Below are 27,864 nucleotides of genomic sequence, written 5' to 3' on the forward strand. Positions count from 1 at the left end.
TTAGTTTCTAAGAAACATATACTACAAAGATTTATTGTTAAATTTCACTTGAAAAAAAAATTACTCAACTCAACTTAAAAGTTTTGATCTAAACTGAAAAACATTGTGAAGAAAGACTCTTGAAATAATAATCCATCTAAAACAAAATCAATAGTCACAAAATATAGAAAACATGATATGTAAGTTGTTACAAAAACTGACATGTGATTTGTGTAGCATATCTCATCAGACATATTATCAACTGCAGCTACAATTCTATAACATAATAAAAATGTAAAATAAAACAAGCTTGAGATTTCATCAGATTTATCAAATGCTTTTAACCCAAAAAAACATATTTAAAGTACACTACGTTTTTTAAAAAAGACGAAGCTGAGGTTGCATCACAAAATTAGCATATAAGGTTTTAGAAAGATATGTAACTTGTATCAGTGAACGGATATTCCTTGTCGGATTCAACCGTTTCACCATCTAAGTATTCTTGACTTTGTTGGAAATTCTATTATAGCATGTGACGCATTTGGACAACCTTGTTATTGCGACATAACAATAAAAATGTTCATGAAACTTTGTATATTTGCATTTAATGTGGGATATCGATATGTTTAAATGATCTCTATAATTAGGCTCACGATCGACATTCCACGTTAGAACTTTAAAAAAAAAAAATTTCATGGGATATGAATATGGAATGAACTCTTATAACAATAAAAAGTCAGAAGATTGCCGACTCTTTCAATGAGGTTTGTAAGTCATTTTTTATTACTATGTGATATATTGTTTATTTGCCAAGAAAATAGTATTACCACACTAGACAAATAATTTTTTTTTTTCACAAGACAAATAAAATAAGTATGGTATTTATATAGATTTATCTTTTAAACTTCAGATGGTTATATTTATATTGAATGATTTTTACTAATAAAAAGTTTAAACTAAATCTAAGCAAACAGATATAACAAAAAAATATTATTTTCAACAATATATATATTGTATATCATTTACTAAAATAAGTTTAATGTTTATATACATTTATACTCAAAAGTTTGAAACCGTATAAATTCTAGTCACTTTATATAAAGCGTCATCTTATCAAAATATAAAAAGTTACAAAATCATATCGCCATTATGTCAAGTAAACTTTATAGTTTCTACATGACTAAATTTAGTTAACTATTTAATATGTGTAATTATATTTTGTTTACTTATTAAACAGTACTACGTAAGTGGGTACTCTGATTCTTTCGTTAAAATGAAAATACCAAAAATAAAACTCTTTCGTTGGTAAAAAAATACGTCAAAATTGTGATTTATACAAATTTAATTTACGAGAAAGCTTACACATGATTTGAAAAGAAAAATAACCAAAAGGAAAAAAAAAAAAAGCATCCCTTATTCAATAAGAGTGAAGTGAGGCAAAATCAAAATCAACAAAACTCTCAATTGATCGAAACTCTCGTATTCCATCACCATCCTCTCTTTCAAATCAGCAACAGAGAGAGCGAGAGACATCATAAGAGTTTCAATATCTCTCTATCTCTATATCTCTTTCGCGATAACAATCAAACATTGAAAAAAAAATCCCCAAAATAAGGGTTTAAGCAAAAACCCTCAAGAGTTTGATGCCCAAATGCCCATTCCCAATCCGTATCAGCTTCTTCAGCTACTTCCTCAACCAAAGTCGAATCCTTTCGAGTTACCCAGTTAAGGTTAAGTTCTCTATTACTCTTCTCCCCTTCTCTTCTTCTGTTTCTGTTTCTCCTAACCTATCAATGGAAGCCAAGAATCTATCGGAAGCTCCAATCTCGGAACAAATGTTTAAATCGGCTCCCAAAATGGGTTCTTACAAGTTGGGTGATTCCACTTTATCTTCAATGATTGAGAGTTACGCCAATTCGGGTGATTTTGCTTCGGTGGAGATCCTTTTGAGTCGAGTTAGATTAGAGAACAGAGTCATTAGTGAGCATAGTTTCATTGTTGTCTTCAGAGCTTATGGGAAAGCACATTTGCCTGAGAAAGCTGTAGACTTGTTTCATAGGATGGTCGATGAGTTTCACTGCAAACGTAGTGTTAAGTCCTTCAACTCTGTCCTGAATGTGATTATAAACGAGTGTCTTTATCACCGTGGATTGGAGTTTTATGATTATGTTGTGAATTCCAACATGAACATGAACATTTCTCCTAACGGGTTGAGTTTTAATCTGGTCATTAAGGCTCTTTGCAAGTTGCGGTTTGTGGACAGGGCGATTGAGGTCTTCAGGGGAATGCCTGAGAAAAAGTGTTTGCCTGATGGTTATACGTATTGTACATTGATGGATGGGTTGTGTAAGGAGGAAAGGATTGATGAAGCGGTTCTACTGTTGGATGAGATGCAGAGCGAGGGATGTTCACCGACTCCGGTTACTTATAATGTGTTGATTGATGGGTTGTGCAGGAAAGGGGATTTGACACGGGTGACAAAGCTTGTGGATAATATGTTTCTGAAAGGTTGTGCTCCTAATGAGGTAACTTATAATACGCTTATTCATGGTCTATGTCTCAAGGGTAAATTGGATAAAGCTGTTAGTCTCTTAGAACGGATGGTGTCTAGCAAATGTATCCCAAATGATGTCACATATGGAACGCTCATTAATGGGTTGGTTAAGCGAAGACGAGCAAGTGATGCGGTGAGGTTGTTGATCTCTATGGAAGAAAGAGGGTATTGTTTGAATCAGCATATTTATTCGGTTCTTATAAGTGGGTTGTTTAAAGAAGGCAAAGCTGAGGAGGCTATGACCTTGTGGCAGAAAATGGCGGAGAAAGGTTGCCGGCCCAATGTTGTTGTGTATAGTGCTCTTGTAGATGGTTTATGCCGTGAAGGGAAACCAAATGAAGCTAAAGAGATACTTAATGGAATGATTAATAGTGGCTGCTTGCCTAATGCGTACACGTATAGCTCTTTGATGAAAGGATATTTCAAAGTTGGTCTTAGTGAAGAAGCGATTCAAGTGTGGAGAGAGATGGATAAAACCGGATGTTCTCGAAATGAGTTTTGTTATAGTGTTCTTATGGACGGTCTTTGTGGGGTTGGGAGAGTTGATGATGCTATGATGGTGTGGTCGAAGATGCTCACTATCGGGATCAAACCTGACACAGTAGCTTATAGCTCAATGATAAAAGGTCTTTGTGGTATTGGCTCAATGGATGCGGCATTAAAACTTTACCATGAGATGTTATGCCAAGAAGAACCCAAGTCACAACCTGATGTTGTTACTTACAATATACTTCTCGATGGCTTATGTAAGCAGAAAGATGTCTCTAGAGCAGTTGATCTCTTGAACTGTATGTTAGATAGAGGTTGTGATCCCGATCTTATTACGTGTAACACCTTTTTGAATACTTTGAGCGAGAAGTCAGATTCTTGTGAAGAAGAAAGGAGTTTTCTTGAAGAACTTGTTGTGAGGCTCTTAAAGCGTCAGAGAGTATCAGGCGCTTGTAAGATTGTGGAAGTAATGCTGCGTAAGTATCTGGCACCGAAGACTTCCACTTGGGCGATGATTGTTCCAGAGATCTGTAAACCAAAGAAGATCAATGCCGCCATTGATAAATGCTGGAGGAACCTATATACTTGAACATTACTTAGCATTTTTGTGCAAATATTGCATTGCTTCCAACTTAAAAAGCGTTCCATGCTTGGGACTTTTGGGCTTCTGGAGTTATGGAAAAACCAGAAATGCGCTCGAGAACAGGTAGATAGTTCTTCTATACTTGCAATTCTAACTTTGTAAACATGTTACCTGATTTATTCGTGACTGAGACCACATTAGCCAAAGTTTATAATGGATATGAAAACCCCTTGTTTATTGTCACTGAATCCCCGTTGCTTATGTTTCATACATGTTTGATTTGAGATATTTGTTCTGTTTATTTCATTGTTTGATTACTATTTCTTTCTGCAGCTTAAACCAAAAGGAAAGATCTTCCAAGTCTTATTGGTCTCTCCATGGTGCAAAACTTCGAGCTCATAGGCAAAGAGAAGTCTGTGAAAATGTTCAGCAATGTTCCATAAGCGAAGCTCAAAGATTCTTGTATGTGATTCACCTACTTATTTCTTACCTTGAAACTATTTATAGTAACAATACATTCCTTTAAAGAATCTATAGGAAATTTTTGAAATCTTTGGCCCAGCTCTACCGTTATATATCAAGGTCACTGTCAATGAGACATATGTCAGGATTCAGAAAAGAGAAAAAGTAAATAACTGTTATCTTCTGTTCAAATTCGGCTTAAATAAGTCTATCTCTTGCATACGCACAAATGCTATCAGCTCCCTAGCTAAGCCTAGCAGTTCTCAGACGCAGAGCAAAGAAACAATCTTTTAATTTGACAATATACTGTAGTTGGATTCATTTTAAAGTGATGCATAGAATAACCCTTCCATACAGATTCAGACTAAAAACAAATGATAGATCAATCAATCCAATACTCTTACAAGATGCTATCAGCTCTTGATGGTAATCTCCTAAAGAAGTTCTGAGGAATAGAAGGTATATTGAAAACCCTAGTCCTAGGATGTCGCATGACGTAGAAAGCAAGAAAAGTGAGCAGTAACTTCATGGAGACGAAACAAATCACTCCACAGCCAACTAGACAGAAGGCTAAGAACAGAGACGTTGCTCTCGGATCTCTCCAACTCAACAAACTTTTCACTCTTTCTCCTTGTGTAGCCAAATCTCCCAACACAATCATCATCCTCCCTGCTATCCCACGCAACCTATCATACCTTTTCTTCAGCACATCTCCAGATTTCGCGCTTGGAAACGCATCAAACTCCTCGTCTAGCTCATCAGGCAAAGCCGAATCAGCTTTAGACAGCTTTATATCCATGTGTGGAGGATGTCTCGGTCTCAAACTGAACCTGTATAACCCGAACACAAAGCAATATAGAAGCAACGAGACAACGCAGTACTTAGGGAGAAAAACAACGAACAAGAAAACGACATGGATCAAAACCGTCGTGGCAGGGCTTTTCCATTTGCAAACCTCATCAAACCATTTCCAAGCATCAACCCAGCCATCGAAAAACGCAACAAGACGTTCAAAATTCGCTCTTCCTCTTCTTAGACTCCACATGTTTGATCCCACATCGAGCATATACTCAACAACATCTCTTCCAAGTGCTGGCTCATTGCGCCCGAGCTTGATGCATAGAATGTGAGTAGCTTGATGTCTAAGGCTGTCTAGTTGGTAAATAGACAATGGAAATATGTAATGCATTTGTGGAAGCAACGGCTCTGTGTATTTCTGAAGCATATCGATCATAGATGTTGCAGTAAACCTAACCGCGAGCTGAATCTCCCCCATTTTCTTAACCCCATCTGGTTTCAAAACCATTAAAGGATAAGAATGTGTGTAGATCTTCGAGGTTACAAGGGTCGATAGACGTATCCTGATCTTCCCAATCCTCGAATCCTTGATCAGACGGTTCTCGTTACCCGCACCAAATAAATTCAGATTATCGAAAACACCAATTGTTATCACCGTGTAAGGATCATAGACTTCCCAAGTATACTGCTCGTTCCACTTTGGATCAAAAGTGTCCACAATAGTCCTCGTTCTCACCCATTTTGTTCCATACTTCGCAACGCAATAAGCATCAGTTGTTCCTCGACCTTCTCGTGACTTCATCGGCATTAGACCTGTAGCGTTTAACACGCCTAGCTCCAACACACCAATAGCTGGAGTCCATAGAAGCTTAGCAGAAGCTCTGTAATCGCTGCTATACTGAATCGATTCATCAAGAACGTGATAACCTCCGTCTAAAGAAACCCGCAAGTGAATCCTCCCTGCAAATCTCTTCGCTTCTCCATTCTCACCGACGTGTTCCACGTTGTACCACAATGCCGGCACTGGACCAGGAGAGACCCTCCTCTCAACCTGAGATAACTTTATCTCACACTTTCCTAAACACTCTTCTTTCTGCCCTAGCTTATCTTCCACGCTAAGTACCAAACTGTCCTCAAACGGCTCAACAGCTACAAACATCATATCTTCATTCCACACAGGATTCACACTCTTGGTCTGCGATATCCGACTCCTCACAACAACGTTGCCAAGAAACCCTTTAATCAGAATCTCTGGATTGGTCCGGTTCTGATGCAACAGGGCCAAATCCTGAGCTTCGATTAGGGTAACTCTCAAGTACCAGAGCCTCGGTGAAAGATAAACCTTAGAGCGCGTGTTCACCACGTTTTCTCCCATAACCGTCGCCGAATCCGAATGCCAAGCCTCCGAGAAAACCTCATCAGCTTGCGTCCCAATCCAAACAGATAACATAATCTCTCCTCCGATCTTGACACCGTTTCGATCTTCCAATCTATACCATTGAGGAGCCAATGGACTATCAGGAGGAACACGTGTAGGAATCTCCGCCACATCGAACTTACATCTCCCGATGATCTCCTCGTCGTTTGAGTCATCTTTGTTTCGTACGACCACTTCTAAAATGTTCCCTTGGAGACGAGCTTTCGTGAAGGCGAAGGTCTCGTGAAACTCAGGGTTAGGGTTTGAGTTTAAGCTCTGCTTTGTTCTCCCTTTGTAGCTTCCGATCTTGACTTCGATGAAGGAGTCGTTGGCCGGTAAGGCTCGAGCACGGACGATCCTAGCGTAGAGGAAATGCATCGCCTCCACGAGATCGAACGATGACGTCAGCTTCTCGCCGCCGTTACCACCACCATTTCCGATTTTGGGACTTGTCTCTTTCAATGAGAAATCTCCATTTCTGTTACCGTTACCATTTCTGTTTCCGTTCCCGTTCCCGTTTACGGTACCGTTCGCCGCCATTTCCTGTCGTATGTTCAAGAAAACAATTAGAAAAACAAAAAAGAGAGAGAATCTCAAAATGTTCTGAAGAAAGATTCAAACCTAAACAGAGTAATGACTTTTGTTCTTCCTTCTTCTTCACGAACTTTTGAAACTGTAGGGTTTTCTTTTTTGGTTTATTTGGTCAACGTGATTTGCTGGGTTTAAGCAACCATAAAAAGTGGAAATTATAGGCTTAAATGTTTTTTTTTTTTTGAATGATTTCAAAATTATACAATCGTTACATTTAACCTCGTATTAATTCCTAAATTATCTCCCTAATAAATTACTGTTTTAATTGTACAAAATTAAAATAAATAAATAAAACTTTAAGCACTCAATGAGTATCTCATCATAATTACTTTCGCTAATTATTCGGAATCGTTTATTATAAAAAAGGAATACACGATTAATATCATTTACACCATAATTCGGTTATGCCGTTCTGGTATCTTTCAAAATCTCATATCTTGAAGATTTAAAAAGACATGCTATGTATGTTTAAATCGGAAATGTTTGCTATATATATTGTTTTTTTTTTTTAAAAGAATCTTTGGTATATGAGATTTTGCAATTTTCTTTTCAATACGAAACTATCAAAATAATAACGTAAATAAAGATAGTAGTCAATCATCAAATCTATTTTTTAATACCGTATCATAACAAAACCTAAATCAGTGGACTATTTAAATATTTATAATTTTTGAGTAGCCAAATCAAAACCAAGAAAACAAAAACACAGTTTCTTTAATTATGTCCATTTTCTTCTACAATTAGTGGCACTTTTTTAACGGTAAATGATTCATAACTTTATACTCAAACCGGAGCTTTTGTTGGTTATAGTTACAGGGTAAAAATTGTATATTTTCAACAACAAAAAATTGTATATTTTTTAATAAATTAAGATTTGAGCCTTTTAACACTAAAACTCCGTATAATTCACAAACTAAGTTGATATGATACGATTCGACGAGGTGGCTATGTTAAATAATAGTTTCAATCTAGAATCCATGCAAATATTGAAGGAACCTCTTTGAGAAATTAAACTCCACTCGATTTACCTTAAGAAGAAACTCCTCTTTCACACTAGCTAGCGTCACATATTATACAGAGAAAGCCTTATGAGACATAAGCATATCCGAGGCAGATCGAAAGTGAAAGAGAGCAGACAGAGAGAGAGATATTGAAGCTCTACAAGATATTTGAGATAGTGATCAATTGGTCAATGTGATAAGTACATTAACGAGAAATAGGAAAATAATTTTTTGAAGGCACTCACTCTCACTTACGTAATTGGAATTTTACATCTCTATATTATAAATATTTATAGACTTTCATGCACTATATTGGAAGATACCATCAAGTTATTGCGTGGATTGTACGGTACCATTAAGGATAAGATTAACAATGTTTCATACATTTTAAGAATCGGACTAATTCTATACAAATGCAGTTCCAAGGAGTACACAACGACGAATACCATCAAGTGACACTGTTGACTGTACATATTTCGTGGAGTCTCTATGAGATACAAGACTCCACTCTGTTTCTTTTAAAGAATGTTTTACATTTGAGACTCTAGAAACTCCAAGATGGCCAAACCGACTGCACCAACATCGTCATCCAACACATGTTCTGCCGGAGAATGACTTATTCCTCCACGACACCGGACGAACAACATTCCCACCTGCCGGGAAAAAAAAATCCCTTTTAAGTGTATGAACCAAGGGACAAACCCACAGCTTATAAGCCCTAAAACATGTGGATATCTTTTGCAACATCCTAAAAGTGTTTGGACTAGCAATAAAGTCTTGCTCATTGGTTTTCAAGTGAGGAAGATGTTTGTGAACTCAAGGGAGATAAGCCTTTTACACTAAGAAGTCTGAGTTTCAATTCAATTACCTTAGTTAAGTAGGACATAGCCATAGCATCATGTCCTGCTCCGCTCATTAGCACGGGGACCTCTTCTTGGACCTCTCCTGTCATCTTCTTAAGGGCACTCTGAGCTGCCGATTTCAGCTGTGAACTCAAATGCGGGTCTGACATTACTGCGTCCGCATCGTGCTGCAATGATGATAAATCGGGGACAAGTTGGTAAGAAGAAGATCATGAGGGAGTATAAGGTTTTAAGAATTCTACAACAACATTTACCTTTCTTTCAATGGAGCACAAAAGCGATCTTTTATCACATATCTTGTACATCCTAGTTGATAAGTCATGGAGAATAGCATTGCGTCCTACATCATCTATCGTACGTAAATCCACAGTGAAAGTTACCTGAATTCATTCCATTCATCTCCATGAAATCATTTGGAGCTCATCCACAAGACCAATAGAGATAACTAAGACGTATGGGTAAAAAGAAGAGATTAGTTTCCATTCTCTTACCTGGCCTGGGATGACATTGCTAGCACTAGGCCACGTTGAGATTTCTCCAACAGTACAAACAAGTGAATTAGCAAGTGATTCTATTGTGTCCTCATTGCATTGACCGTTGCAAGATAAGTAACCTTTAGGGTTTTTGCAAACACTTTCCAATAGTACAATCAGTTCTGCGGCACCAGTCATAGGGTCCTGACGCATTGACATAGGAACTGTTCCAGCATGTCCTTGAGATCCTTTTACAGTAACCTGTAGAATTCTGTCCATTTGGGTTTCAAGTAGCCTTCTCCAAGATTATACATGAATTTTTAGCTGTGAATACGTTACCTTGAGTCTTGTCTGCCCTGCAATTCCTTTTACTACTCCTAAAGGATAACCAACCCATTCAAGCACCGGCCCTTGCTCGATGTGAACCTACAAGAAAACATTCATATTCAACAATCATTATACCACTCTTGAAGGCTCAAATTCATCAAAAATACAAGACAAAACCTTGCTAAATTATGATTTACCTCTACATATCCCCAAATAGATGCAGGATCATACTTCAGCTGCATTAAATTTTCCACTGTTATGTCTATGTCATTCTCTTTAAGAGCATCTTGCACAGAAATACCACTGAGCGAATGAATATGGAAAAAGTGAGTAGGTATACTCAATCTACATAAGGAGAAGAAGATAAGGTCCTCGAATGAAACCTTTTATCAGTAACCTCCAACCGAGAAACTGGCATGATTCCAGCCAGAGCAGCACTGCCTAGGAAGGTACACTGAAACCTCACTCCTTCCTCATCACTAAATGCAATCACCTGATAAGAATGTACATAACATAGGTTTCTTGTTTATAATTTCCACTGGTTACAAAAAATAAATTCATGCGGTATATATGTCTGGACAAACCTCAACAGGTCGCTTTAGTTCAGCCAATTTGCCATTTGCTTTTAGAACCTTTAATGCAGAGATTGCAGAAATAATTCCTAGTGAGCCATCATATTTACCGGCATCAATAACAGTGTCCTGTTGACACAAAAGCAAGATACAATTTTCAGCATTATCATCTCATTCAAGATTCACAGTTTCACACCACAGGTAACAAAAAACAGAATTGTGAATTACCATATGGGAACCAATTAGAAGAGCCTGTGAGCTTCCATTCTTTGGCTCCACTCGACCATGTAAATTGCCCATGTAATCAACCCATCTGCAAAAAAAAAAAAACAAATTTCATCTACTAAAGAAAGTTTTGTAGATAACTCCATAAACAACAAAAGAGAGTAGCTTTAATAAACTAACGTTGATAAACCGGCATCTTCCATCCATCCCCGGAGAAGATCTATTGCTCTTATGGATGCTGGACTCATAAAAGTTCTTTCTAGGTGGGAAACTGCATCACTCACCTGTGAATTTAAGAAAATTACACCAAAAAAAAAAAAAAAAACTAAGATATATATCTAATGTTCAGTAATAAAGAAGCATTCACTTCTAAGATAACATTAGCTGGATTCAGTATAAGAAACTTAGGAATAGTTTCATCAGACTGGGAACAGCCAGAAAAGAGTTTTAAAAGTATTGATTAAATTAAGAGCAACCCTGAGAGACAACGACACCACCGTCAAACTAGCTTATCAATCATGTTGGTCAAACAAGAAAACAAACATTCCAAGACATATCTCATAACAAGGTATAACTTTTCTACTAGAGATTTAGAATACAGATGGAAGAGTACAAATCTTGAAAACAGAGAACAAGTGAAGGCTAAAAGCGAGTTTAAAATTTTCTTTGATGAGTATACCTGTCCAAGCTCGTGTAACCTTGCAACAGATTCGTCTCTTAGGATCGCCTGATGCAGATCGTGCTTCGTCCCTTCTGTTTCACCGATTCCTTTTTTCGATAATCATACCAAATAAAATCAAATTCGGTAAGAAACAGAGCAAAGAGATAAACAGAGAGCAGATCATTACATTATAAACACACAGAATCAAAAAAATTGAGAAAAGGAGAATTTTTTTAAAACGAATTTAGTTGGTGCAGACATTGTGAAACAAGAACAACACTAGCTAGACAGAATCTAATCTAACAAGACTGAGAGAGAGAATGTTCCGGAATAAAAATTAAAAAAAAAAAATCCTCTTTTTAAAGATTCAATTGATTTCGAATCAATCGGATATATTTACCGAGAGAGATTTGAGAAGACGACGACGAAGACGAGGCAGAGGAAGAAGAAGAAGACGCCGATGATGAAGAGGAGGAGGAGGAGAGAGCGAGAGGAGATAGCAGAGAAAACACGAGACACCAGAATAGCACAAGCGAAGGATGATGATGATGGTTATGATGATGGAAGCTAGTGTGATGGACATGGGAAAAGAAATGATGAGATCTAGAGGAGGAGGAAGAAGAAGGAGAAGGATGAGGAACCGCCATGGCTGCCGAATGCGAAAGAGCTTTTTTTTTTCTGAACGACGATGAAAACAAAGACAGCCACGGAACGGAACCACCACTCGCTGTGATGTGCTGTGATGATAAAACAGAGAGACAAAGACGATGAAAGGGATCACCTTTTTATTATGGCTTCCATGGCTGAGAGATGAAGAGAAGAAGAAGAGAGAGAGAGAGAGGACGAGGCGGCTGGTGGGTACCCACTAGTCCAACTTGGACGTCAGATGGGGCCCATCGAAATACATGACGTGGCGATTGTCAGTGGAATCTTGTGGAGAAGGTTACATGTGGGTGAGGAAGGATTCATGTGCATTCCAAATGGACAAAACACATACTAATATATCTCTGCTTCTTTTTTTTTTTTTTTGGGTATAGTTTATTATTTATTAGTGCACTATGAAATTTAAACAAATCAAATCAATATCGATAGGCGTTAAAAAACAACATTCATCAATTATATCGCCTAACATAAGACGTCTAATCATAACTTTTTTACATTTTGTTAGACGGTTTTAATCTTTTTACAATATAGCAAAATGATCAAATTATATGATCATTCTGAATTTCTGATACTGTTTAAATTTCAGAAATTGTCAATCCAACAACGATTTGGTAATATATATATGTCTAGAACAGTTTTAAGCCGTCTAATTTTTTCGTTTCTATCGCCGATCATAATGTTTAACAAGTTACCTAAACAAAATTAAGAATCCCAATATTATCAATTCATTTTGACTACTTGAGTAATTTATGTTTCTTCCACAATTGATCCGTTTTCTTTATTTTTCTACATTTTGGAAGTTTTGTGCCCTTCCTTGAAAGTAGTAGTTTAGTTAGGAGTATTTTAAATGTCAAGTAGTGATTCGTGAGTCGTGATGCACTTTTTCTTCTACGTATAAGGCAAATATGCGAGTATGTGACTGTGACCCACCAACCAATAACGAAGATTCTAGTATCCGACCAGTAGCCACGTGATCGACGCACGTGACACCCTTGGTTCGGTTATTATATTTTTACTCCATTTCAAAATATAAAATGTTTTGAGTGAAACAGATTAAGAAATAATCACTTTAAAAAAATTCAACCAATCATAAACAAAACTGCATAAAATAAATAATAAAAAAATAGAAAAATAATCTAAAAGTTACTTAAAAATTGAAAACATCTTATATTATAAAACAAAAAAAAATCTATAAAACATCATATATTATGAACAGAGACTATGATGTAACGCTTCATTAAAATTTAGCAATTTACTAACAAAAACTTGATAGTGATTAGATTACCAACATAACTAATTCAGTGATGTACTTATATATAGTCTTTTTGTATGGGTGGATATTAAAGACTTAAAATTAGTTCAAAATCCATGTATCTCGGATGCATTTCAGGTGACTAAATATTATCAACAACTTACTTGATCGTTGTGGTTGGACACTTAAATTATGATTAATCAACTTAGGGACAACACGTAAACCATTTTGTTCATTTGATTAATCCGAGTCGATATGATTTTAAATCATCCAAATTTTGGAAGAAACATATTTTAATTTGCCCGACTTTAATTATTGCATTACCTAGTCATGCACTTTAACACAATTCGTTAAATAATAAAACTAATAGGTCATATAATTGTTACATGGACATGTTTGTTGTTGATATGACAAATCTGTTTTCAGGGTATCCAACTATTATTTTACAAACAAAAAAGTACATACTTAATTTGCAATTATAACAGTATTTAACATTTTGCTTACCTAGTAGATTGACTGAGTGTTTAGCTAACTCACTTAGTGCGGAAACAACTGAAACGAGATCGAGATCTATCGTAAGTGGTGAGCCCAATAATGAAGATTTGCCTCGAATTATCGAAATTTGTTTAACCGGACCTCTTAGCTGAACCGAACCGAAATCGGCAGACCGGTTTTGGTCATAGAAGACTTAATTTTGTTTTGTATGTTCTTTCTGTATTCGTGAGAAGAGAAGAGGAGTCTCCGCTTCATCAAGCGTATGGCGTGAAAATTTGTAAACCTTTCGGTTTGAAAGATTTAAATTTGTCAACCTCCTTCTCTTCTTCGGTTTCTTCTTCGAAAACCCTAGAACTGAAGAAGGTTTGTAAAAACCATGGAGAAGGTTTCAGCAGCTTGCGCCATGGAATGGAGCATCAAGCTCGAGAAATCTCTTCGTTCTAAAAACCCAGGTAACTTAATTCGTTACACTTTTCAATTATGATGAATCCTTAATTGAGAAAAATATATTCTTTAGGATTAAAGAGGTTGCTTTGCTTTATTTAGTGAATGTAAGAAGTTCTTGTTGTCTACTCTGGGAACTATGGAAAAGTTAAAGTTTTGATTTTTTTGGGGATGTTTATATCAGTTAGAGCCGTGGAAGCTATCTTAGAGACTGGTGAGAAGCTTGAACAATGGAGCAAAGAACCGGAATCTGTAATTGCTGTTTACAATTTATTTGGTTTAGTTCCTGAAGAAGATAGGCTCTTTGCCAATACTATCTTGTTGAGGCTAGTTGACGCGTTTTGTGTTGGAGATAAGCTTGTGAAGGTAGCTGTTGTCCGGGTTTTTATGTCTATGTTCAAGCTATATCGAAGGAAGAACGTAAGTGAATCTGCAACTTGGTTTTTGTCAAAGGCTAGGGTGTATAACCACTTGGAACTTCTTAAACGAGTTAAGAATGTTTATGACAAGGGTGATACTGAGACAAAAGCTTTGGCTTTGATTCTGTTTGGTTGTTGGAGAGATTTCGCTTGCGAATTTGCTCCGGTTCGGTACTTGATTTTCACCAGTATGGTTTCTTCACATGAGCTGGAGGTAACCATAGCTCATTTCAGTTATTTTTCTTTTCTGCTTGGAATGATACATAAAAGTTACAGTTATTTTTAATCACGCATTTGGTATTGTGTTCTGCGGCTAGTGTTTCTTACAAGTCATGAGGGCTTGTTTAATTGTTAAGTGTGAATTTTGTAACAAATAATTCACATCTGGACATTTTAAGTTTCACTGTCAGATCTTGTATGTATGTCAGGGGGTTCCTTTTAAGTTAGATTTGAAGATTGAGTGGCTCTGTGTAGTCAAAGTTTAAAGAAAAATCTCAACTGGCTTACCAATGCGATTAACTGTTCTATCCATTTTATGCTTGCAGGTAAGATCAGCTCTGTTTGCTGCAGCTTGCTTTTGTGAAGTAGCAGATGACTTTTCTTTGGTTGTTTTGGGGATGTTAAATGACATGGTGAAGTTCCCAGATATAATGCCAAAGACCAGGTTAGCTGCTGTGCGAGTTTTTGCAAAAATGGGATGCTCGCATGCAATTTCTAATAGAGAATTCAAGGTTCTTTGTCTAATTCTTATTCTATCTGCTTCTAATGCTCACGGATTTTCATGTATAGTATATCGTCAAGATTTTTTTTGGTAAAAGAAAGATTTGCTGAAACTGCAATTTAATTTCGCTGTTGTTACCAGCTTGAGATTTCAAAATGTAGTAGATTACTAGATTAGAGTACCTACATGTATGATGAAACTCTGTCAATGTAAGAAATATCATAGCAACACATTAAATAAGCCATCTGTATTGAGATTCAGTCAACCATTATTTTATTGCAGATTTGTATGAAGCTAATGCTGGAATCCCCAAAAGAGGACAATTTGGTTCCATTCTTGGTTTCCCTGACTAAGCTTGCTTCAAGATCTACTTATCTTACTTCTGAACTGGTATGTTCTTTTTTCTCTTTATACCTTTTTCTAATTGCTGGTTTAGACAGATCTTGATGAATTAAATGTTTTACAATTTACATTCAATATAGTGGCCCTTGTGAAAATAACTTTTGTAGCAATAGATAGCCACTGTTTTGCTGAGTTTGAGTCTTCACTAGCTGGTTGATATAAAATGAAAATAAGGCATCATTTTCGTTTGGTTCTGTAGAAAAGGAAACTATTCCTCTATTTATTGAAATACAAACTAATAGAGAAAAGTCTAATATTATTCAATGTGGGTTCAGGCCGAGGTTATCATCCCCTTTCTGGGTGAAGATAAGACTTCTCATGTTCGAGTTGCGATATTGAGGTGTCTCCACTTTCTCGTAGAAAGAGGGATGTGCTTCTCTCTTGTCCATGAAAGAGAAATTGCAAGTGTTTCAAGCTTGCTAAAGCAAGAAGACCTCTCATTAGATATGCAACTTAAAGCTCTTCTAATTTTTCAGAAGGTATTCATAAGCCATATGTATTATTATTAGTTTGGAATGCTTAATGAAGCTTAAATTGACAGATACTTGTCTCAAATTAAATGCTTACTTATCTTTGATGTGAATGCAGATACTTGTCTACAAAATCTGTACTGCTGATGCATCTGAATTACATCAACTCGTAGCTATTGTTGAGAATGCATCTCATTCGCGAATCTCCTCAAGCAGTTGTCTAGCTATCAGTATTTTGGTGGGTATATGGAAAGAAATAGTCCGGACAGCAGAAATAAGATCAGTTGAGGTTTCTTCGATATCTCTTCCGCTGCAGCTCGTTGTATTAATCATGGACAGGGTCACCTTGCTAGGACGCTTATGTTCGGATTCTTTGCAAGTTGACTATGCACTAGTTGGTGAGGTTCAAGACCTCTTCAATGTTCTCCACCTAGTACTAGGGAAACATTCTGAACTGAGGCTGCTAGTTCTTGACAAAGTCATGTTATTCCTAGAGTATATTGTGAACCTAAATGATGGCTTCTTAAGAAAAACAGATGGAGATCATGAACTGCTGCTTAGTGTTATCAATTATAAAGGCAAAAGAGGGGCGGTCATGAGGTCAGAGTTTCTAGCATCTATACACAAGTTCCTGATAGTGTTTTTGGAGAATCTCGAGGGCGATGATTCTCTTTTGTCTCAAGTTTATGAAAAGGTGAAGCATATCACTGAGTGTGTACGTTCATGCAGCTTCTTTGATCTCCACACAAAAATGGTATATACTCTGCTATTACATTCTCCACTTCTTTGGGGATTCCCTGTGAATCATGATGATGGAAATTTAGGCGTCTCACTTGTTGCTGATATGGTTAATTATGGAATCGTTTCTCTTGACTGTTCGAATCAGATTTTGATGGAGAGAAACTACTGGCCTGCATACAGAGCTGGGGTTTACGCAGCACGTTTGGGTGCTTGGGTCATCTCTGCTTTGATTTTTGACAAGCTGAAAACTAACGTCCAGTCTGATGTTAACTGTTTTTGGTTAAAGTCATTAACCTATTTATCTCATGCTGAGGGGAAATTCCAACTGCTTCTCACACCAGGTGATAGTTTCAAGTTAGTCAATTGGTTGAGAAGTAGCGGTTCTTTACCAGAACTCTCCAAAGAGGCATCTGGAGAGTTTGCCCACAGTTTAGCTCTTGATGATGCGTATATGAATTTACAATCGTCTTTGGGAATGTTAGGAAATATTATAGCATCAGGTGAACTGTTCTGTTTCCAAACGTGGTTCTTGGTTCTAAAAACTCGGGGACTGGAAACTGTGATTGATCTCGTCGAAACCCTCGGGCTGCTTAACCAAGATATCCGCAACAAGAAGCAAGTGGAGGAAACGATCTTGATTGGTTGCAATTCTCTGCAGCAGCTTCCTCGAATTTCTCTTCAGCTACAGAAGTTGGCAAAAGAATTTGATATGTTGGCAAAGTGTTTTATAGACATAGACGACAGCAGTTTTAGCATAATCGCAACATTTTCACTGAGCTGTTCTGTTCTGGCTTTTGCTGCTGGAATAGTTCTTTTCATTCCTGATTTTTCTTTTCATGAAGTAATGGTTCCTTTCACTACACAAAGTGATCTGTGCTCCAGGCTTGTACAAGATTTAGTTCAACGGCTAGGGAAAGTGGATTCTGAAATCTGCGAAAAGCTCAACATACTCATTAGGGCAAACAAACCATTAAACTGTTTACACCTGCAACCTAGTAATCAGGTATTGAGAGTCTGTAGGAAGGTGAAGATGCTGCTCTCTATTTGCAGAGATGCTCTTGCATGCATTCATGGATTACAGAATCAGTCAATATCAATGCAAAAAGAGGAGAATATGTCTGAGATTACTCAAAGTTGCAGGACTCTACTTTCACAAGCAATTATGAAATGGATGCAGATTCCTTTTGGCATTCCAAAACATTTCTTCAACATAAGGTATTCTCATCGTGCTTACTTTAGCTATTGTATATATATTCTATGTTTTCTATATCACCAGATCACTACTGATCACTAGTGAATTAAGGATTATGAATATGTTTGACCATATCTAAATTTCTACTGTATTTTCTCGGCTAATTTTTTTTTCTTTGGAATAATTTTCAGGCCTTGTGTTGGTGCCGAGCTATTTGTTCTTAGTTCAGGCGTTGGCAAGCGTACTCCTAATACAGTTTCAGTGGAACAAGGGTTTCAACTGTCACTAGATCTTTGTCTTCAGTTGAAAAACATACAACAACAGAAAGTCCCTGTTCGACTAAACAAACTGTATTGCCTTCTCTATTCTAAACTAGCTTATCACACTCCAACTCAACACGGTGAAACCAACAGAAACCAAAAGTCTTATTCCCCTTGGAGAGATGAAGATTTGGTAGAATTGAGTAACAAGCTATATCATCATGCTATAAAGTCTAGTAAGAAGCTGGAAGTTTCAGGTCGATTTGATTGGACCAAGAATGGCGTTTCTACGGTTGTGGAGTTCGAACCAAATGAGAGAAGACAAGGGTTCTCGAGCTGCTTGCTAGATGTTTCGCGTTTCCCAGTTGGCTCATATCAAATAAAATGGCTAAGCTGTTGCATTGACCAGCATGGTTCTTACTGGAATCTCCTACCTCTCAATGGCAAGCCTGTGTTTACAGTAAAGAAAGCTTCATGACTAGATTATAAAACTAAGTGTGTCAAAGAACTTAGTTTAGATATGGTGGAAGATTAAAGATCTTAGGAGGATCTAGTTTGGGAGCAAGCAAGAAAAGATGCAGTGATTGGATTGATTTAGAAGCTTGAGACTACTGTCACGTCGAAGCTGCAAATGAAACATACAACTGTCACGAGACTTGCAGCTTCGATGTGAGTTTTGAAAAACCAATTGCAATCAATCTCGGGTCTGGTCAATGCACACATGGACCATATGGTTAAGGGTTTTGGTTCGGTCACACATAAGAGAGATGTTTGCTTCAACGTTGTTTAGTTGAACTATTTTTTTTCTGTTGATTATGTTATGTATTGTAGACTAGGAGGACCCTTGTAATGTAAATAACTAGAAAATTTTGTTTAATTAATATATATGGGTCCGGGAAAAAGCTAAATTCAATAATATCCAACCTAACACTGATAATTAGCCAATAATGAAAGCTTTTATTGAAAGCAAAACTTTTGTTGGTGACCAAATATTATTAAAATCTATGCATACTAGTGTTCAGATTATAATAGTATTGTTGCAAAGTGTAGTTGTAGACCATATACAAATTACAAGATGGTATTAGAATTAATATTATTTCCTAAATCAGTTTAAGCTAATTTTTTGTATTATAAAATGAATTCAAATGATTATGTACCCATAGTAATAATACTCAACCATATAAAAATTGTTTTCGGTCAATGAAAATTATTTTAGAGGAAGGGAATTGACTAATTAAGTTAGTCAAAATGAACTAAATGAATAATGCATTGAATTTAATATCATTGAATGGGAAACAAATCAGAGAAACTTCTTTACTTGGAATCCGAACATTATATTGCACAGGACTTCCAAAACCAAGGGAGGAAAAAAAAAAACAAAATCAGGTTAAAAAGAAATCAACTTGTTGACAACAACAAAAAAAAATTGCTTTGAAGATGAAAGCAAATGTGTGAAATGTTAATGAAGGAAGAAGAGAAGAAGCCAATATTAACGCTCGTGTAAGTATTTTGCATTTAGCTTTCATTGTTTTGTTTGATGTTTCTCGAATTTGGAATTGAGATCAGAAAGATTAATTTCGTGAAAACGGGATCTCATGAATTGATGACCATAGCTGAAATGGTTTGCTACTTGTATAGTGGCTATGTGACTCTGTTCTTTCTAATGAGGGGAAACTATTAGTTGAGAAACTATCATCAACGCCCATTAAAGTTTATGTTCTACATTTTTTTTTATATATTCATTATTACTACTAATTAACATAATTTGAAGTTGTAACAAACTAAGATGAGGAAAAACGTTACCGTATGTCATTACCGTTGAGTTTTGGTTTGCATTTAATTAACTTCGTGTAACCTACTTACTTTGCATCCAGTTTCATATGTTTCTTTCTTTTGCAATTGGTAGCAAATTAACTGTTTTTAATCAACCTTCAGATTTATAAATAGGTGGACTTGGGGACCTAATTATTTTACCACCTAACATGACTCTAGACTAACTTTTACAATTTTGCTATGAGAATAAAAGGCCAATTTCATATTTCTCGTGAGTGATCTCTAACCCAAGCATTTGATTATATATAATTCTTTGATTATAATTTTTCTCTGTTTTAATTCTTTTTAAGATGAAGTCTTTTTCATCTTTGAACAGAGAAATCATTTTTTTGTAAATATATATTTATATGATATAAATGCATCTTGTCTTCCTTTATATTCAGTTTTTTTCCCAAATCAAAAGTGTTTTTTACACCCGATTTATTTGATTTTCTTATGTGGTGACAGTAAACACATTATTAACTTTTCGCGCGACAAAAAAAAAAACACATTATTAACTTTTCTTTCGGCTCTGTCACAGGCCTCAAATACAACCCCATCGGAGTCCCTAAACAGTATTTGGGATTTGAACTATAGAAAAGCTCGCAATCAAGATTAATTAGAGGTAACGTTTTACTTACTTTCTTTTGTCTTTCGTCATGAAGAAGGTGTAAATGTAGATAACCAAACATACACATACACATTAAGTTAAAGACACACATTTCATCTGTATATGATTTACTTCATACGCTTTACAATACTTAACGCAAAATATTCTTTCGTTTTTATTCTATTCTTAAGCAAATAATATATTTGAGCTTTAGGAAGCGGAAAAAAGAGGAAGAGTGAATGCATATCTTTAGTTGGAAGAAATATTCAAATAAAAATGTGAAAGTAAACTCTACCAAAAACCTATCCACCACTCAAACCTCCCCAACCAAAACACCATGACTTGGTTTACCCCTTTTACATACAATATCTAATCTCACAATGCATGAATCTATACCTTTGTGCACTTTTGTGGATCTTTTTCAATCTTCCGCAAACTAACTACCACATCTATCTCTTAATTAGTCCTCTCTATATAAAAATTAAGCCACGTATACAACGCCAAAAATATAGTGATATTTTGAAGAGATTTTCAAGGTAACTCATAGATGATTTAATTTAGTTTTCATTAAAACGTATTCGATATCTAGAGTTTGGATCTTTAAGAACAAATAAAACGTTATTGCGTTAACCGGTATAAAATATATAAGAGGAAATAAGGGGATCAAAGATGTATAAGAGTGCAAAATGTGTGACTCCCAATAGAAAAGACAAAAGTTTGTATAATGTTTCATTGGTAACCTTAGTTAGGCCTTTCTCTTTCCATGTGCTAACAACATACGTATATATATAAATGTCTCACAAGCATTACCTTCAGCCATTCTCTTACTTGGCTCATTGGATTATAACAGGAAGAAACAATGGAGCTAAGGAAAACTCAAATGGCCATGCCGGTTTGCTTGGCGATGATAATGAGTCTAATGGTGAGTCAAGTGGTCTTCGCCGAGAAATATTCAGGTTCAATGTCCCCTCATGACCGGAAACTGGCAGAAATGCAAGCCCTTAAAGCTTCATTGGTTCGTCGAAACCTACCGGCTATAGTATCTCCTCCTCCTACCCCTCCTCAGGTATATAATATAACCTTCTCTAATCATAGAGTCTATGTACAGATTGTGTTTGTTCAAAAGATTTTCATCTTTTATATGTACTTTGTTTGGTTTAATATATAAGATGAAAATGATGTAGGCAGTACCCGGTCCGCGAGTGTATCAAGTGATATCATATGGTGCCGATCCGACAGGGAAATTAGATAGCACTGATGCGATATTAAAAGCTATGGAAGAAGCATTTGATGGTCCAAGTCATGGAGTCTTGATGGCAGGTATAAATGATCTCGGAGGAGCAAGAATCGATCTCCAAGGCGGAAGCTACTTAATCAGCCGTCCTCTCCGGTTTCCCTCAGCCGGCGCCGGAAACCTCCTCGTGAGTGTCTCTCATTTTCTTATATCATTTTTTATTTATTTATCAAAACTATATTTTACAAATAGAGTTAGATTTCTCCGTACGTGTGATTTAATATACCAACAAGACAAAATCCGTGTTCCTATAATAATATGTCTTCAAGGGCCGTCTATGTGACGTGATATGAAATTTCATTCATATGTTATTATAAATAATCAAAACATGAATTTTTAGTCGAACCTTAGTTTAAACGTAAACTTGATTAAAGGTGCTCTTATTAGGTTTGGTGAACCAAAGGTTAGTAAATCAATTAAAAGCTTCTTTTTTCTTTCACGAGAATAGAATGATTCCTTTCTTTCTTCTATGCATGTGTTTCTATCTTAATTTCAAACATTATGACCTTTTTTATAACTCTCCAACAAAAGAAGTTTCTTCCGGTTTAAAATTATTTATTTATGAGATTTGCTTTCGATTTTATTTCCTTTGGATTTAGTATATAGTACTTAAAATATTTAAAGTTTCCATCAAAGCTACAACTTTCTATACTTTATATATACTTCCATGCATTTCTAAATTATTTAAAGTTGTTGGAAAAAAAGTAAAACTCAGACTTGTTATTAATATATGCTAGGGAAGTCGAAATAATTTAAGTCTTGTTAATAACGTTAAATATAACTTGTCCTTACTTTTACAATCATAACATTATTGATGGTTTGTTTTGTTTCTTGACTTGTGTGACACGTCAGATCAGCGGAGGCACACTAAGAGCATCAAATGATTTCCCGATGGATAGGTACTTGATCGAACTAAACGACGAGAAGTCAAAACAACAATACATCTTCGAATACATAACTCTAAGAGATCTTCTCATCGACTGCAACTACCGCGGCGGAGCAATCGCCGTCATCAACTCTCTCCGAACAAGCATAGACAACTGTTACATCACTAGGTTCGGAGACACTAACGGTATTCTAGTGAAAAGAGGACACGAGACTTACATTCGCAACTCGTTTCTCGGTCAACACATAACCGCCGGTGGAGACAGCGGGGAGAGAAACTTTTCCGGCACCGCCGTAAACCTGATGGGTAACGATAACGCCGTCACCGACACCGTCATATTCTCCGCGAGGATTGGAGTAATGATATCGGGACAAGCTAACTTATTATCCGGTGTGCATTGTTATAACAAAGCAACCGGTTTTGGAGGAACCGGAATTTATTTGAATTTACCCGGTTTAACTCAAAACCGGATTGTGAATTCGTATATGGATTATACCGGTATCGTCGCGGAAGACCCGGTCCAGCTACAGATTTCAGGGACGTTTTTTCTGGGAGACGCGTTTATTGTGTTGAAATCGATAACCGGATTGGTTCGAGGGGTTAACATTGTGGACAATATGTTTTCCGGTTCGGGTAACGGGGTCCCGATTGTGCAATTGGATCAGACGAATACGGCGTTCGAGGCCGTTGATCAGGTGGTCGTTGATCGGAACAGTGTGAACGGTATGGGAGCGAGATCTACGGTGGCTAAAGGATCCGTCGACGGAAACGGTACGTCTTGGACCGTTGATTTTAACCCGGTTTTGTTGTTCCCGGACATGATCAATCACGTGCAATACACACTGGTGGCGAGTGAAGCTGGCGCGTTTCCGGTACACGCGGTAAGGAATGTATCTGGTAACCGAGTTGTCGTTGAGACAAACGCTCCTGTTGCTGCGACAGTTTATGTAACAGTGACTCAATGAGTTTAATGTCGTGTTTTTGCCGTAATAATGGTTTTAATAATTGGTAATTTAAACAACAAAAATATTTATAATTGTGGTTTTTTAATTGTAATTTTTTCCTAGAAGGATGAATTTTTTTTTTTTAAGTACTGATAAATGATAAAAACTCGAAAATTGTGAATACAATGGAAGAGTTGTTGGCAGACATTTACTTGTGTTGTCTGAAAAGAAATTGAATGCAATCACTAATACTCTCTCCGTTTCAAAATATAAGATGTTTTGAGTGAAAACACGCATATTAAGAAATAACCATTTAAAAAAAATTCAACCAATCATAAACAAAACTGCATAAAATAAATAATAAAAAATTGAAAAGTAATCTAAAAGTTACTTAAAAAGTTGAAAACATCTTATATTATGAAACAAAGAAAAACCTCTAAAACATCATATATTATGAAACGGAGGGAGTATAAACTTATACTTCTGAATGGAGTATGTTTTTTACCAGAGAACTCTCTCTATGCTCTATTTTTTCTATACACTAAAATCAAATAAAGTCACCTAATGTAATTGAAAATTTCTTCAAAAGTTGGTGGTTATGAAAGAACATATCAGAAGAAGGTTTTGATGCTCTGTATTTTAAATGTAAAAAAGTAAAATTTATTAATGTGTCTACACTCAATCACCATTTTAAGTTACTAATTTACTTGTACGTCTTCGATTTATAATTCTGTAAGTTTTGTTTGGCACCAGAAAAGTTTAAATACAGTATTTTATTTGCAAAGAAAAAAGTGTGTGATAATCATTTTCTTATTAAATGATGAATAATTTATGGAAAATAGCAGGCTTTATGACGAATAAAGTCTTGAGATAGTGAGATGGGGTTGTTAACAAAGTCTAAAGACTAGAACGAATTATTTTTATTTTCTCCTAGAATTCTCATTTTATATTTATTTATAATTTAGCACAAAAGAATAAAAATTCTTTAATGATAATTTAGCAGGAAATTTCGGAATATGAAATTTTCTTTTTGAAGTTTACTCATTTTGTTGGTTAGGAAAATGTTAAAACACATTTTAAAACCGTATAATAATATAATTTTCTACTGAAATGATGGAACAACTAAACATCAATTCTGAAAAAATCACATTAAGTTACTTTTGACATTTCGAATACTTTGATCTTTCTTTTTTTTGAACTTTCAATCAGCGGTCCACCGATCTAAACCAAAGATAAACCAATTAATTCTAAAAATCAACTAAACCGGTAAACCCTTTTTATGACATCTAAATAGTCTATGATCAAAAGCACAACAAGACCGGCTATATTGCCTCTAGATTCCGACCTGATTATCAGAAGAGGAAACTTTCTCAATATTCAATCTAAAATTTAAGAAAAATAGACTTATCTTGTAACCTAATGAATTCATATAAATAGAAGGATACTCTCTCCTTGTAATATCATCCAACAATTGATACAATAACCCTAGTTCTTCAAAAAGTTTTAATTCCCTTTTATTTCCTAATTTTGATTGAGTTGTCTGACAAGAATTTTAAGTGGATTTGTTTCCCCTTTAAACAAATTGATTGGTTTGTCCCTTTAAACAAACCCCCCAGGTACTACAATCTTTATATTCTCTTTCATGCCTTTTCGCGTTTTCTTATGAATAAAGCAAAAACCATCTAAAGTGTTTCCGTTTAATAAAATTGGAACTCGAGTCGGTACATAGAAAAAATAAATCAAAAATTTATAACAGAGACTAATGTTATGCCTTTTAATAGGACACACACACACGCTTATATCTACCCTGCATCTTCGTCATAATCATTCCTCACAAATCTACTCCTCTCTCTCTTTCTCTCTCAAGAAGAAGAAACAAGATGAGACTCCATAGCTTTATAAGCTCGTTGCTACTGTTTCTGATCACAATTTCAATGGTGTTTGAAGAGACATTATCCTTGAGAAGAGACATGACCAAGCTTTTAAAGTTCCAAGAGAAGATCCAAGAACGGCTCGCCGTCGCTCCCACTCTCTCACCAGTTTCTTCTCCTCCTTCTTCTCACTCTCCCAAAATGGTAACTCGTACTATTCAGTTTGTACTATTCAGCCGCATGTGTGTATGTAATTTGTGAGCGTGTGGGTTTGGTTTGTGCAGGTGGGGAAGGTGATATACCCGATTGGTTACGGAGCTGACCCGACAGGTGGACAAGATAGTAGTGACGCAATGCTTGAAGCATTAACCGATGCTTTTCAGTTACAAACTGGACTTGAGATGCTTCCACGTGTAGCTGATTTAGGTGGTCTTGTTATTGATCTCCAAGGTGGCAGTTATATGATCGGAAAACCTCTCAGGTTCCCTTCCTCCGGCGGTGGAAATCTCGTGGTCAGTCCTTAATTAAATCTTGAAATTTTGGTGTAAAGGTTCGAGTCTTTACACACTTTTTGGGTGTAATTCAGGTAAAAGGTGGGACTTTCCGGGCATCCGAAGTGTTTCCCGGTGATAGGCATTTGGTCGAGCTCGTAGCATCAAACTCCGGGAAACCAATGAAAGTTTCGCCGGAGGATTCTTTCTCCGACCAGAAAGATCAAAACTCTGGAATCTCCTATGAGGATGTGACTTTTCAAGATGTTCTCTTCGACTCGAGCTTCAGGGGAGGTGGCATTTTGGTTATCGACTCAGCTCGTATTCGTATAACTAACTGCTACTTCCTCCATTTCACAACACAGGGGATTAAAGTCCAAGGAGGTCACGAGACATACATTTCAAACTCTTTCTTGGGGCAACATTCAACGGTAGGAGGAGACAGAGGAGAAAGAGGATTTACCGGAACAGGAATTGACATCTCGAGTAACGATAATGCCATTACGGATGTAGTGATCTTCTCTGCTGGTATCGGTATCTCTTTGAATGGCGGGGCGAATATGGTTACAGGAGTGCATTGCTACAACAAAGCTACATGGTTTGGTGGAATAGGCATTCTAGTGAAAGCTCATTTAACGAGGATAGACAACTGTTACCTTGATTACACAGGTATAGTCATTGAAGATCCTGTTCACGTTCATGTCACAAACGCTTTGTTCTTAGGAGATGCAAACATCGTCTTGAGATCAGTACACGGGAGGATCTCCGGGGTAAACATTGTCAACAACATGTTTAGCGGTACTGCGAAAAACAACTTCCCTATTGTTAAGCTGGAAGGGGAGTTTCATGATATTGATCAAGTTGTGATTGATCAAAACAATGCTGAAGGGATGACACTGAAATCAACAACCGGAAAGGCCACGGTTTCTGCAAATGGGACAAGATGGGTTGCTGATTTTTCCCCTGTTTTGGTATTCCCAAACCGAATAAACCACTACCAGCATTCGTTTTTCTCTCAGTCCGGGCAGATTCCTGCAAATGCAGTGACCAATGTCTCCAACAATGTTGTAGTTGTAGAAACCGATAGAGCTGTAACTGGAACTGTGTCAGTTATTGTATACCAGTAAAACAACATTGATCATTGTAAATGAGGGAGCTTGATTCAACTCATAATTCTTTCAACAATCATATATCTATAATATGAAGTGGTTTATGCAAGATCAGTTACAGTTTGGTGAACTAGATGCTAACAACTAATACCAACAATCAGCGACCTCATCATTGGTGGCTTCTTTTGGCACTTGAGTCTTCTCAGGGGGTCCAGAAGTCCTTGGCAACCCTTGGAAATCACGTTTCCCTGGTTTCGCAATGTCTATATAAATCATCCTGCCATTGTACATCTGCAACAAAAAAATAGGATCATTCTAAACTCGTGTGATCCATTTAAGCTTTTGTTGAAAAGAAGCTTTTTGTTACCCGACGGTCCATGGTCTCAATGGCTAGAAAAGCATCATCCTGAGACTTGAATTGAATAAAAGCATAACCTTTTGATCTCTTCATTGACTCATCTTTGACAAGCTTAACTGTTTTTGAAAGATAAAAGGAGTGAACTTTATCAATTGCCATAAACCTGAACCTTTCAAGCAACAAAAACAGAGCAAATGCAACCACATAAAGCTAAACACACACACACCTTCAGCTATCTCTCCAAAAGCTGAAAACTCCCTTTGGAGAAAATCTTCACTTGTGGAAAACGGTAAATCTGAAAATTCCAAAGCGAAGAAAGATAGAGAAATCACCTAAGCAACTTCAATTTCACTAATGATTGCTAAGTTCCAGCACAAGAGCTAATCACATGTTACAGTCACAATCCTAACTCAAATCCTTCACAAAATAAAACCA

At 36.4% G+C, this 27,864-nt stretch overlaps 7 protein-coding genes across 11 annotated transcripts in view; 4 read left to right on the top strand and 3 right to left on the bottom strand.

Moving 5' to 3' along the window:
* Nucleotides 1,421-4,157, top strand: LOC104718299 (pentatricopeptide repeat-containing protein At4g20090-like). Its single transcript, XM_010436018.2, has 2 exons — nt 1,421-3,728; nt 3,939-4,157. The coding sequence occupies exon 1, from the start codon at nt 1,623-1,625 to the stop codon at nt 3,609-3,611; it is 1,989 nt and encodes a 662-aa protein (XP_010434320.1). The 5' UTR covers nt 1,421-1,622; the 3' UTR covers nt 3,612-3,728; nt 3,939-4,157.
* LOC104720227 (FT-interacting protein 1-like) lies at nt 4,468-6,822 on the bottom strand. Its single transcript, XM_010438170.1, has one exon. The coding sequence runs from the start codon at nt 6,820-6,822 to the stop codon at nt 4,468-4,470; it is 2,355 nt and encodes a 784-aa protein (XP_010436472.1).
* Nucleotides 8,213-11,792, bottom strand: LOC104718300 (allantoate deiminase-like). Of its 2 annotated transcripts, XM_010436019.2 has the most exons (12): nt 11,396-11,788; nt 11,014-11,102; nt 10,515-10,618; nt 10,338-10,422; nt 10,122-10,238; nt 9,921-10,030; nt 9,735-9,840; nt 9,550-9,636; nt 9,229-9,471; nt 8,992-9,117; nt 8,743-8,904; nt 8,213-8,527 (listed from the first exon to the last, which is right to left on the bottom strand). In XM_010436019.2, exons 1-12 carry the CDS (start codon nt 11,640-11,642, stop codon nt 8,405-8,407), a joined length of 1,599 nt encoding a protein of 532 aa, XP_010434321.1. In that variant the 5' UTR covers nt 11,643-11,788; the 3' UTR covers nt 8,213-8,404. The 2 variants fall into 2 exon arrangements, with proteins under 2 accessions (XP_010434321.1, XP_019086029.1); XM_019230484.1 differs by lacking the exon at nt 8,213-8,527 and having other exon boundaries at nt 8,886-8,904; nt 8,992-9,077; nt 11,396-11,792.
* On the top strand, nt 13,646-18,935 carry LOC104718302. 2 transcript variants are annotated; one of them, XM_010436020.2, is made up of 7 exons: nt 13,646-13,857; nt 14,034-14,482; nt 14,814-14,999; nt 15,272-15,379; nt 15,667-15,870; nt 15,980-17,817; nt 17,986-18,935. In XM_010436020.2, the coding sequence occupies exons 1-7, from the start codon at nt 13,782-13,784 to the stop codon at nt 18,530-18,532; spliced, it is 3,408 nt and encodes a 1,135-aa protein (XP_010434322.1). In that variant the 5' UTR covers nt 13,646-13,781; the 3' UTR covers nt 18,533-18,935. The 2 variants fall into 2 exon arrangements, with proteins under 2 accessions (XP_010434322.1, XP_010434323.1); XM_010436021.2 differs by having other exon boundaries at nt 13,769-13,857; nt 14,038-14,482.
* LOC104718303 (polygalacturonase QRT3) lies at nt 20,403-23,777 on the top strand. Of its 3 annotated transcripts, none has more exons than XM_010436022.2 (4): nt 20,403-20,491; nt 21,327-21,542; nt 21,661-21,897; nt 22,623-23,774. In XM_010436022.2, exons 2-4 carry the CDS (start codon nt 21,336-21,338, stop codon nt 23,619-23,621), a joined length of 1,443 nt encoding a protein of 480 aa, XP_010434324.1. In that variant the 5' UTR covers nt 20,403-20,491; nt 21,327-21,335; the 3' UTR covers nt 23,622-23,774. The 3 variants fall into 3 exon arrangements, with proteins under 3 accessions (XP_010434324.1, XP_010434327.2, XP_019086633.1); XM_010436025.2 differs by lacking the exon at nt 20,403-20,491 and adding an exon at nt 21,131-21,211 and having other exon boundaries at nt 22,623-23,777; XM_019231088.1 differs by lacking the exon at nt 20,403-20,491 and having other exon boundaries at nt 21,139-21,542.
* LOC104718305 (polygalacturonase QRT3-like) lies at nt 25,296-27,180 on the top strand. The gene is made up of 3 exons (XM_010436027.2): nt 25,296-25,675; nt 25,756-25,983; nt 26,058-27,180. The coding sequence occupies exons 1-3, from the start codon at nt 25,481-25,483 to the stop codon at nt 27,087-27,089; spliced, it is 1,455 nt and encodes a 484-aa protein (XP_010434329.1). The 5' UTR covers nt 25,296-25,480; the 3' UTR covers nt 27,090-27,180.
* LOC104718304 (glycine-rich RNA-binding protein 4, mitochondrial-like) overlaps nt 27,087-27,864 on the bottom strand; it is a 2,331-nt gene continuing 1,553 nt past the window's right edge. Inside the window, exon 5 of the mRNA XM_010436026.1 lies at nt 27,087-27,322. Coding sequence (XP_010434328.1) covers nt 27,216-27,322 — 107 coding nt within the window. The 3' untranslated portion in view covers nt 27,087-27,215. The remainder of the gene's footprint in view (nt 27,323-27,864) is intronic.

This window comes from Camelina sativa, chromosome 10 (genome assembly GCF_000633955.1).
Source record: "Camelina sativa cultivar DH55 chromosome 10, Cs, whole genome shotgun sequence".
NCBI lineage: Eukaryota > Viridiplantae > Streptophyta > Magnoliopsida > Brassicales > Brassicaceae > Camelina > Camelina sativa.

Coding starts and splice junctions, on each gene's coding strand:
- LOC104718299 (XM_010436018.2), top strand. CDS start 1,623: ATGCCCAAATGCCCATTCCCAATCCGTATCAGCTTCTTCAGCTACTTC.
- LOC104720227 (XM_010438170.1), bottom strand. CDS start 6,822: ATGGCGGCGAACGGTACCGTAAACGGGAACGGGAACGGAAACAGAAAT.
- LOC104718300 (XM_010436019.2), bottom strand. CDS start 11,642: ATGGCGGTTCCTCATCCTTCTCCTTCTTCTTCCTCCTCCTCTAGATCT. Junction 10,031..10,121: donor AACTAAAGCGACCTGTTGAG/GTTTGTCCAGAC, acceptor CATTCTTATCAG/GTGATTGCATTTAGTGATGA. Junction 9,637..9,734: donor CTATTTGGGGATATGTAGAG/GTAAATCATAAT, acceptor GTTTTCTTGTAG/GTTCACATCGAGCAAGGGCC.
- LOC104718302 (XM_010436020.2), top strand. CDS start 13,782: ATGGAGAAGGTTTCAGCAGCTTGCGCCATGGAATGGAGCATCAAGCTC. Junction 13,858..14,033: donor TCTTCGTTCTAAAAACCCAG/GTAACTTAATTC, acceptor TGTTTATATCAG/TTAGAGCCGTGGAAGCTATC. Junction 17,818..17,985: donor AAACATTTCTTCAACATAAG/GTATTCTCATCG, acceptor AATAATTTTCAG/GCCTTGTGTTGGTGCCGAGC.
- LOC104718303 (XM_010436025.2), top strand. CDS start 21,146: ATGTATAAGAGTGCAAAATGTGTGACTCCCAATAGAAAAGACAAAAGT. Junction 21,543..21,660: donor CTCCTCCTACCCCTCCTCAG/GTATATAATATA, acceptor AAAATGATGTAG/GCAGTACCCGGTCCGCGAGT. Junction 21,898..22,622: donor CCGGCGCCGGAAACCTCCTC/GTGAGTGTCTCT, acceptor GTGACACGTCAG/ATCAGCGGAGGCACACTAAG.
- LOC104718305 (XM_010436027.2), top strand. CDS start 25,481: ATGAGACTCCATAGCTTTATAAGCTCGTTGCTACTGTTTCTGATCACA. Junction 25,676..25,755: donor CTTCTCACTCTCCCAAAATG/GTAACTCGTACT, acceptor TGGTTTGTGCAG/GTGGGGAAGGTGATATACCC. Junction 25,984..26,057: donor CCGGCGGTGGAAATCTCGTG/GTCAGTCCTTAA, acceptor GGTGTAATTCAG/GTAAAAGGTGGGACTTTCCG.